The sequence below is a fragment of the Oreochromis niloticus genome, linkage group LG18 (genome assembly GCF_001858045.2).
Source record: "Oreochromis niloticus isolate F11D_XX linkage group LG18, O_niloticus_UMD_NMBU, whole genome shotgun sequence".
In the NCBI taxonomy this organism is placed as follows: Eukaryota; Metazoa; Chordata; class Actinopteri; order Cichliformes; family Cichlidae; genus Oreochromis; species Oreochromis niloticus.
Genome location: NC_031982.2, coordinates 37,774,388 through 37,784,646, shown reverse-complemented (window position 1 = coordinate 37,784,646; position 10,259 = coordinate 37,774,388). Strand labels below are relative to the sequence as shown.

General features: G+C 44.5%; 1 protein-coding gene and 1 gene segment (V, D, J or C); one reads left to right on the top strand and one right to left on the bottom strand.

The window, feature by feature from the left end:
* Nucleotides 1-414: 414 nt before the first annotated feature.
* Nucleotides 415-3,616, top strand: LOC109203500 (uncharacterized). The gene is made up of 3 exons (XM_019362879.2): nucleotides 415-760; nucleotides 1,345-2,058; nucleotides 2,488-3,616. Exons 1-3 carry the CDS (start codon nucleotides 415-417, stop codon nucleotides 2,511-2,513), a joined length of 1,086 nt encoding a protein of 361 aa, XP_019218424.1. The 3' UTR covers nucleotides 2,514-3,616.
* Nucleotides 3,617-8,433: 4,817 nt separating this feature from the next.
* LOC109203624 (T cell receptor alpha variable 38-1-like) lies at nucleotides 8,434-9,234 on the bottom strand. The segment is given in 2 exon segments: nucleotides 8,434-8,842; nucleotides 8,996-9,234. Coding segments are annotated over 2 exon segments (423 nt in total).
* Nucleotides 9,235-10,259: the final 1,025 nt, after the last annotated feature.

Genomic DNA, 10,259 nt, shown 5'->3' with positions numbered 1-10,259 from the left:
ATGTCAGCGTAGTCAACTTTGCTTCCTTTGTCTCGTTATGTCAGATTAGTGTCAGCTGTTTCCCCATGTGTTTCCACTTCCCCTAATCACCCTTGTGTGTATTTAGTCTGTGTGTTTCTGTTCATTCTTGGTCAGGTTGTCTGTTGTTCATGCCAAGGTTTTCATGTCATGTTTCCAAGTTTCATGTCTAGGTTTTTCTTGTTGTATATTTAGTTCTCCCAGTTTAGGTTGATGTAAGTTTGCTTCAGTTTGCCTTGCCCTTTCTTTGTACCTTTTTTACCAGCCTCATTAAACGGCTCGCTTTTTGTTAACGTTCAAGTTCTGTTCCCTGTTCCTTGGAGTCTGCGTTTTGGGTCCTTTTTTCAATTTATACAGTCTGCCTCCCCCAGACTGTGACAGAACGACCTGATCAGAATGGACCCAGCGGACATCTGTGAGGATTTTTGGGAGTTCAGCACTCGTGTGACTATTCTCCATGGACAGTGGAAAATCTATTCTGCGTGCAGACAGGAGAGTGAGAAGGAGTCGGTTGGAGTTCAGCTGGACCGGAATCTTTCTGCATACCTGGCTTACATGGAGGGATTGTCGGAGGATTTGAAAGGCTTCGTCTGCACCGTGTTGCCAAAGCAGCAGCCCCCCAGCATGCAGACTGAATTACTCCAGCGCCTCTGTGACGCAGCTCTCCCTATGCCAGCTATAGGAGTTGGCGTGTTGAGTCTCCCGCCTGTCTCCATGTCCATGTCATCGCAGCAGCAGACAAGTGCTGCATTTTCCTTGACACAACCAGTGGCTGCTTCTAGCACCACATTCACCTCAGACATGGCGGCACCATCCTCCACAATCGTAGCTTTCAGGAGGAGGTGGCGTCCACGGCATCACCACGGCTTACAGCCGTGAGGTGGGTGACTATATTCTGAATCCACGTGTTTATTCTAAGGAGAATATTGAAACAAACACTACCTTAAAGGTTCATGGGCATGTTTATAAAATGACTAAGACTGACAAATTACCAGCCAAGTCTTCCACAGAACATCTTATCCCCCTGCACACTTGCCTAGCATCCTTGTGTATCGATCATTCTACGACCCATGCTTCTAAGAAGTCAGGCGTTAAGACTGTTTTCACTGGAGATGCTAGCCGTGAGGATCAGCTAGTCCCCTGTGGGACTGAGACCCAGGCCAAGTTGGATCCAGGGGCTGAGTTGGAGGACCTCCCGTAGAGCCTGTTGCTGCTTCCATGGGGGGCACTGGGCAGTTTCTGCAGCCTCTTCCAGTGTCTGCTGGGGGTTCAGGCGAACCACTCCAGCACTCCGCGGCTCCCACTCCGCCATCAGTTCCTGCTGAGTGCTCTGGAGAGACCGCCCTGCCATCTGTGGTTGCCATGCCGCCACCTGCCACGCCTCAGCCAGAGGACGACGCCGCACCTGCTGGCCCTGCCACGCCTCAGCCAGAGGACGACGCCGCACCTGCTGGCCCTGCCACGCCTCAGCCAGAGGACGACGCCGCACCTGTTGGCCCTGCCACGCCTCAGCCAGAGGACGACGCCGCGCCAGCTGGAGGTTCAGCCGAGCCTGTCCAGCATCCTGCCACATCTGCTGCAGCGCCACCACCTGCGGCTTCCACGCCGTCGCCTGCAGCGCCATCACCTGGTCCACCACCTGCGGCTTCCACGCCATTCGCCTGCAGCGCTACCACTATCTGGTCCTGCCACGCCTGGTCCTGCCTCGACTCAGCCAGAGGTCGTCGCCACGCCTGGTCCTGCCTCACCGGCTAAGCCAAGTGCACCACTCCCTACATCCGCTGCCAAGCCACGTCCAGGTTCAGCATGGCTGTTTCTGGGGCCTGTCAAAACAGCCTGTCCACGGAGACCCACCAAACCACCTGAGGGGTCACGTCCACATCCATACTACCGTCGACCGCCCGCCAAGCCGCCCGATGGTCTTCACACACGCCCACGTCGCCACCGGCCGTCAGCCAAGCTATCCAAGTGTGGTCAGCCAAGCCTGCTTTGCCACTGCCACCTTCCACATGGTCGGCCTGTTATGCTGTCGACCTCCAGGTAAGCTCCCTGAAAGTTTTAAGAACTATCTCCTGAGCTTTAGTGCCTTTCATAGGCTTTGTGCACCCTTTTTGTGGGACTTTTGCTCTGGTTTTGGTCAGTTTTTTTGTGTGTATTTAGTCTGTGTGTTTCTGTTCATTCCTGGTCAGGTCGTCTGTTGTTCATGCCCAGGTTTTCATGTCATGTTTCCAAGTTTCATGTCTAGATTTTTCTTGTGTATATTTAGTTCTCCCAGTTTAGCTTGATGTTAGTTTACTTCAGTGCCTTGCCCTTTCTTTGTACTTATTCCGTATTCTTACAGTCTGCCTCCCCCAGACTGTGACAGGGAGACACCAGAGAACTGCCCAAGACAACGACTGCTGAGTATCAGTGCAGTCAGAATTGCTTATATAGTATTTATTAGAGTCCTTTCTTGTGTTTCACTTTTAGAGTTTCTGTGTCAGGGAGGTAAGTGAAGGTTTCAGAAGGCTGAGTGGGTGGAGAGTGGATGGGCAGGTGAGTTTTCCAGGTGAGTTTTCCAGCTCTGTTACAAGTAAGTCCTTTCCAAACAGCAGACAATGAGAGAATCCTTCAGGTTTCAGGTAACTCAAGTCCACAGAGCTATGAGCAGACACAAGAGAACATGGTGAGGTAACAGAAGCTACAAGCACAAACTCATAAGTCATAAATTAAGAGCTGAATTTCCACCAGAATGAAGACAACAATCTGAGAGGTCACCAACACTACAAGCACCAACCAGCTTGCAGCCAAAGCTCTGCACAGCCCCATCAGCACTGAGTCCCCAGCCTCACTCAGACTGCTGCCAAAGCTCTGCTGGAGGTGGGAGTTGAAGATCACCTGAACCACTTTGATACGCCAGGCCTGTCCAGTATTCTCCCCCACCACCTGACTCAACTCACCCCCAGATGGTGATCAGATGACAGCTCAGCTCCTCTCTTCACCAGAGTGTCCAGAACATACTGCTGCAGACCTGATGATGCAATTACAGAGTCAGACATCCACCGATACTGTGGTTAGCACACAAGTCCAGTAAAACAGAAACCACCATTCTGTCACTCTGACACATAAAGTCCTCAGAAGCACAACAGAGTTACCAGATGATGCAGCGTCCAGGATCCTGCTCAGAGACCTCAAGAAGGCCAGGCACAAAGTACCAGAGCAGGACAATGATGAAGGAGAGCATCATCATCTGATGTGATGAATTCAAGGAGAATAAATGGAATAAGCATGAGATGGTCTTCCTGGTTGGACTTTTAGCTTCATGTGAGAGATTTTACCTTAAAGAGATAAACCTCTGTTACTCTGTTTATTTGGCTTCTGCTGCATTTTTGCATGTCCTCATCCACTAAATATAAAATAGTGTAAATGAGCAGCTTTTGATGTTTGACAGTTTTTATTGTGTCTGAACGTTCCTACAGTTGGTTTGTGGTTGATGTGGATTTGCTGCTCATGTGAATCCTCCCACAGTGTTTCATTAGCAGCTGTAACCACAGTGACTCTGATAAAACAGGAATTAGCAGAATCCATCTGATATGAAGCTGTGCTTTGAATACCACTTCCCTCCTCTTTGAAGAGTAGTCAGATATCTGTGTTCAGGTTTTTGTACAGCCTCTTCTACACTTTGTATCACTGTGTTTGTAGAGCACAGTAGTAGAGAGCTGTGTCTGCCAGGGTTAGGGCTGTTATGGTCAGAGTAAAGTGTGTTGTGTTAGTCCCCGAAGGGAAATTACTCCTCTGCATTTAACCCATTCACCCAGTGAAGCAGTGGGCAGCCACCAGTTCAGCGCCCGGGGAGCAGTGTGTAGGGACGGTACCTTGGTCACGGGTACCTCAGGGTAGCCGTTCAGTGGGGTCGAACCCCCGACCTTCCGATCATGGGGCAGACACTCTACCTACTGAGCTACCCCTGCCCAGTTGTAGTTGTTGTAGGAGATGTTTCTGATTTATATCGATTATTAGGAATATAATCATCACCACTCTTTGATTTTGCCCCTTTGTAGAGTATAAACTGAGGAGCCTGAAGGTCAGAATGATGTCTGTACCAGTGAAGCCAAACATCACTATCACTTGTCTGATAGTCACATGTGAGTGTGACAGGTTGTCCTTCGGTTTCAGTGACTTTATCTCGTTGAGGAGTGATTGAGTCTCCAGCTGTTAGTCCTGGAAAAAGTAAATAAAATGAAGCCATCAGATTAACATTGTCCATGAGGCTGAGAGGAGAAGACAGTGGAAATGAGGAAAAGTAGGACAGAAGTGAAAATCTACAATCCTCCAGACCAATGATTCATTTCAAGCACAGAGTTCAGAGCAGAGAAAGAAATGTTGCGTTCTGAGAAAGAGACAAAAGTTTACCTATGAAGTGAGATAGAAGCAAAAAGAGGTGCAGCAACATGTCTTTGGAGCTGCTGAAGCCAGACAGACAGCACATGAACAATGTTCTTCCACTGCAGCAGATTCATCAGGTTGTGCTTTTATTTCCTTAAACTTTTTGCTCTGCAGACAGAAATCATCTCATTGGTTGAGCTGGACTTTGGTGGGCGGGGCCTATGGTTGATTTGGAGGTGAATGAAACAGTAAAATTTACAGTGATGATAAATAATCAAAATGTTGCAGTGAGTCTTTCTGTGACTGTCACTCAGATTGTCTTTCTTATTTGAAGATTCATATCTCAGCTGAGATGAAGAGTGTGGACACACCAGACTTCGTGTGTGTGTGTGTGTGTGTGTGTGTGTGTGTTTTCTTTCTGAAAATTATCAGTGATTTTAGTCACTGAAACCTCTTCAACCAACCACTGTCTCACAATCTGGATCTTCCTTCTGAAGGTTCCCTCCAGTTTTTAAACCATCTGCTGAATCGTCTACTTTCCTTCCAGAGTTGGACTCACAGCAGGCTTGATGGGCCCAAACCTCCCATGATAAAGGAAAGTGTTTTTTTTCCTGCTTCTTACTCCACCTCTGACATGTTCTACCTTAGTGTGTTAAAAAAAAAAACAAAAAAACAAAAAAACAAAAAAAAACACTGAATTACATTTTTATTGTACAGCTGTTTTCTCCTGGTGATTTCCTGTTTATTTGTGATGTCATCATACAAAAGAGGAGGGTGAAAACCCAGGATGGATTTTCAACATGGGTTGAAAATCTGTTTTGTTGCACGTCTGTCTTTGTGACTAAAACCCTGCTAGTCTGTCTCTGATCTTTACTGCTTCATTTCTCTGTTGTCTTTGTCATCAGTCCAATGACACAAGAATCAGAGGTTTAACAGTGTGTGGCTCCCTCTAGTGGATGTTGTGGAGTATTCTGTTGTCTTTGCTCCAAAGGTTTTTGTACAGAGTTTTGGTGTTTCCTGTCACTGTGGGCCTCACAGCACAGTAGTACACAGCAGAGTCTGTCACTGCAGCAGAGGAGATCTCCAGATGAAACTCCTTTTTTTGATCGTCATGTATAAACTTCATCCTTTCTGTTTTGTCTGAATGGTAGGCGATGAGAAAGTCTGGATGTGAATTAGGTTTCTGTTTGTACCAGAAGAAGTAAGTTTCAGAGCCTGAATATTTGCAGGAGAGAGTCACAGTGTTTCCTTCCAAACTCATCACTACATCTTTAGATGGTGTCAGTAAATCCTCAGAGGATCCTGAAAACAACAAAGACATATTTCACCAGGATGTTTCTGTATCTTTAAACTTAGTTTAGTTTATAAAAAGTGAATCAATTCAAACAACATCCAAATCTTTTCATGTCTATCATCTCCTTTTACATCTCACTCCATCTTTTGATGACTCACCAGTCTGAAAGGAGACCATCATCATCCCAATGAAAAGCAGGAACATGATTTTCTCTTGGACTGAATGAACAATAGAGAGAACACAGCAGCTCTTCAGCTCCTAAATGAAGCCTTTCATATTCACTTGTAGCTCCTCCTCTTGCTGAGCTCTGTTTCCATTCAGGCTGATGAAGCTTTAGAAATGACAGTGATGCTGCAGTCGTCATCATCATCCAGAAGGTCAGACTGAAGGAGGAGCCTGCAGAGCTCCGACTGCATCCTGCACACACACTCTGACTGAAACATGTTCGAGCAGCAGGTGAAAGTTCTCAGCTTTGATAACAATGCTGGACGACTCTCAGTAGTGCACACGTTTTGGCATTTCTTATGTGGGATTTACTTCCTGAGCAGATTTTGTCTGCTGCCTGGTGTCTCTTACAAGCAAAACAGACAAACTGTAATTTCTAACTTTTAAGACCACTTTTCCATCTTCAGGTTATTGTCTACAAATGCAAATGTATTAAAAGAAAAACATTTCTCTGCACAATTTTGAGAACTGCATGAAATCAAAGCCTTTAAAAAGAGCACCTTAGTTAACCTACAGCATGAACTATAAAGGAAAGCAAATGATAAAGCTTCTTCACACAATCCCTGAATTCTTAGATCCTAGTCTGATGTGTCCAATCAGCAGCGGGCTTTTATTAAATGTGCTTAAAAACTTATATGTGGAAAAAACCTTTGATGCTGCTAACTAGTGACCAAAAATAGCTGCGGCACACTAAGCATGAGAGAAACTGATGAAGCACACAAAGGAATCAGATGCACTTCTGTGGCTGTTAGTTCTGCTTTATTCAGTCACTGCACAGCTAATAACACACATCAGTGCATGAAAACATTATCAACAAACACACAAACTGCATAAAACCAAGAAAAACTGCAACAAAAAACAGCAATCAGCAGAAAGCTTCAGCCCCAAGGTCTCCCTCTGCTCATGCTCATCAATGCAAAGTGAGCTGAAGAGGGCGCTGTACTCCAAACCTCATTCAGCACACCCAGGACATCTTTCCATTATCTTACTTTAAGACTGCTGATCAGGATGAATCATCACATGAAGCTTGTTACAAACTCATGAAGTTAAAGCAGGGTTTACCCTGCATGATGATGGCAGCATCTGACCAATCTGAAAGGGGCGGTTCATGGATCACATGACTCTTACATTGAAAATCATCCCTATGAGTGTCACCTACTCCAGAGATGTTATTGAATGGTGATTAAACATCTATAAAGAACATAAAACTATACCAGCAACTGCAAGACTGATGTTAAAAAGACAAGAAATGAATCCTGCAGGAAATGTTTCAGTGAATCTGCTGATTTAACACACAGTAAACATTTGAATTCTAGTTAATAATTTCATCTGTGAGTGCGCTCTCACTGCTCTGTTTGTTTCTAAGGTCACAGCTGCACATTACAGCTGTGGAGCTGTAAACTGGATCCATTTAAAGATTAAAGCTGACTGACAGAGAAGTCTGGAAATCTCTTCAGTTTATCTCAAATCAAAGTGAAATGAATGTGATCGATAGAACAGGTGATCTTCATGTGTGTTTCCAGGAGAGTGAAACAGACTCAGCAACAGCAGATTAGAAGTATAACAAGATGTTGTCACTTACAGCTTGCACTCATAGAACATATTCCCCCAGCAGAGAATCTGTTTGATGCTTTAAATAAAAGAATCAGTGGAAAAGCTCAGAGCTCAGAACATAACCTGCTCCTGAGCTTTGCTTCTCTCACATGCAGACCAGCTGCAGTTTGAGAGGAAAGATTCAATATAAAAATAGAATAAAACTTTACTACAAATTTGATATGAAGGCAGCAAGTACAGAGCAGGTTTCCTGTTTTAGCCTCAGACATTAATGCCAATAAAGCAACACATTTATTGTAAGTTTGTTTCTTACCAAAGGAAAAAATCACTAAATAAAAATCTGGATTATTTATTACTTCTTACTGATGCTCACCAGGGAAACTGAAGGACATTACTCTATATTAAAGAAAAAAACTTTGGACCTTCCTACTGTTGCATGGAGGTCCAAAGGATCTTCCAGGAATGATGACCTGTTTCCTGGAGAATTGATTGGTCGGTGGGTGGTGATGTCATACCTGTTGATCTCTAATGTGGAACTGAACCTTTTTCTGTGGCATTTAGTTCACAGCATAAGTTTCTTTGGTGATTTGTCCTGGTGAGCAGTGACCCACCTTCGTAGCACAGAAACCCGGGGCAACCCTGAAGTTATCTGGATAACACAAAGTAGTGCACGACTCTGATGACTGCAGCTGTGTTTAATCATGGAAGACACATCAGCACAGTCCCAGAAAACACAACAACTACATGAGAGGCTTCGACACGCTTGTAGTGTAAAAGTGTTTTTCAGAGGGTCCAGAAAAACAGCAAAATAATATCTATAATATAAAACTTTCATAAAACAATTCTTCATATTATACATAATGCAAGAAACACAGAGAAAAATCAAACAACAGCACAGTAATAAAATGTAACATAACTAATTATATATAAGACTTGGTTTAATCATAAGAACAGAGAATTCAGACCTACAGGTGGACTTTGACAGTGTAACAGTGTGTGGCTCCCTCTAGTGGATGTTGTGGAGTATTCTGTTGTCTTTGCTCCAAAGGTTTTTGTACAGAGTTTTGGTGTTTCCTGTCACTGTGGGCTGCAGAGCACAGTAGTACACAGCAGAGTCAGACAGCTGAAGCTTCTGGATCTTCAGAGGAACTGATTTGTCTCTGAGTTCAGCATCAAATCTGTTTTTTGGGAACTCTTGAGCGTTGTCCTCTGATGCTGTGTCACGTCTTAAAACATATTTTGGAAATTTGTTCACTTCTTGTTTGTACCAGAACAAATATGCGTATGTAGAAGTTGTTTCATATTTGCAGTGAAGTGTAACTGTGTCTCCTTCAGCAGCAATGACATCTCTTTGTTCCTGGATCACTTTGTCTTCTCCTTTACACTCTGAGGAAGAACAGAACATGCAGAGGAAGAGATGGATCAATAAACATGATTGAAGTTATTGAAAAGTTCCACAGTGTAAAATGATGAAATCTCCTCTTTCTGTCCTTGTTGTGAATCGTGTGCAGAGGAAACATGTTGATGTTTGTATCTTACCAAAGAAAAGAGCAGCAAGAATAATCCACAGCCAATGTTCCATCTGTACAACAAGGTTTCAATCAACAGGAGAAACTAGCTGATGTTCAACATTCAGTCTGAGAATTGTTCTCTTCACAGCAGCACTTATTATTGACACAATGGTTGAACACAGTGCAGAAGGAGAGCACCGCCTACTGGATGATGTCGCCCTCTAGTGGAGCATCTCTGTGGGTTTGCTGTCACTGTGGGCCTCACAGCAGAGTCTGTCACTGCAGCAGAGCAGATCTGAAGATCCATTCATCTTTGACCATCAACAACTTTAAGTCAGAACAGACAGAATAACTCTGTAACTTCATGATCTGTGTTCATGTTAAATATGTCAGCTCCCTCTGACTGTGAGCAGAAACAAAGTCAGGAACACTAAGTTGGTGGATTAGAAGGAGGAGCCTGATCACAGTGACAGGACTCATTCACAGCCCTGTGTTATTCCCCCTGCTGACAGCTTTACACTCAGCACGTCTTTCTGCTGCTCTGCTTTCATTGGAGATCTTGTCTTGGATGTAGATTTGTAGGTTCTCAGCCATCCAGGTCATGGTAGTCTTAGGAGCTTGAAAGGATGTCAGCTGGACTTCATTATATTATCTGAAGACGTGTCAAATCTCATCCAAGAAGCTTCTTCTGTTCTAAATCCAAATGGTGGAGAGTCCCAGGGATTTAAAGCCCAGTGGGAGTTGCCCTTTAAGAAGGTCATTGATCCATGATTAATAATGTTTGTCATCATGAGCCAAGGTGTGAATCATTACCACCAGAGGTTCCAGTGAAACCATTCTGAGACCTCATCCTATCATCTGATCCATTGAGATCACCTGACACAAGATGTGAGTGGGGGGTGAGGCGTCTGGGAAGGATCTCACACTACACTGTAGGTAGCAGACGGTTGGTGCCATAAGCCCCGCCCTCTATTTAAAGGGGGTCGTTCACAGTGGACATAGATGCTTCTTTCACTCCTCTTTCAAACCATCTGTCTTCTCTGCCCAAAATGTGAACACTGGCATCCTCAAGAGTGATTTGACCTTTGACCTTTAGGTGCAGATGTATACCTGAGTCTTGTCCTCTTCTGTATTGTGTCATGCATTTATGGAGTGGCTGTTTGTTTTCTGCAGTGTAGAGGTCTGAGCACTCCTCACTCCACTGCACAGCATGCACTCCATTGTCTCTCTGCTGCACAGTCTAACAGATAAACTTTGCCCAATGTGTCCACATGTGTACAATCTAACATAGA

Excerpts from the sequence above, each read along its gene's own strand:
- LOC109203500 (XM_019362879.2), top strand. The coding sequence starts at position 415 with ATGGACCCAGCGGACATCTGTGAGGATTTTTGGGAGTTCAGCACTCGT. Across the intron at positions 761-1,344 it reads GTCATCGCAGCAGCAGACAA|TGCTCTGGAGAGACCGCCCT; the intron begins GTGCTGCATTTT and ends GTTCCTGCTGAG. Across the intron at positions 2,059-2,487 it reads GTTATGCTGTCGACCTCCAG|AGTTTCTGTGTCAGGGAGGT; the intron begins GTAAGCTCCCTG and ends TTTCACTTTTAG.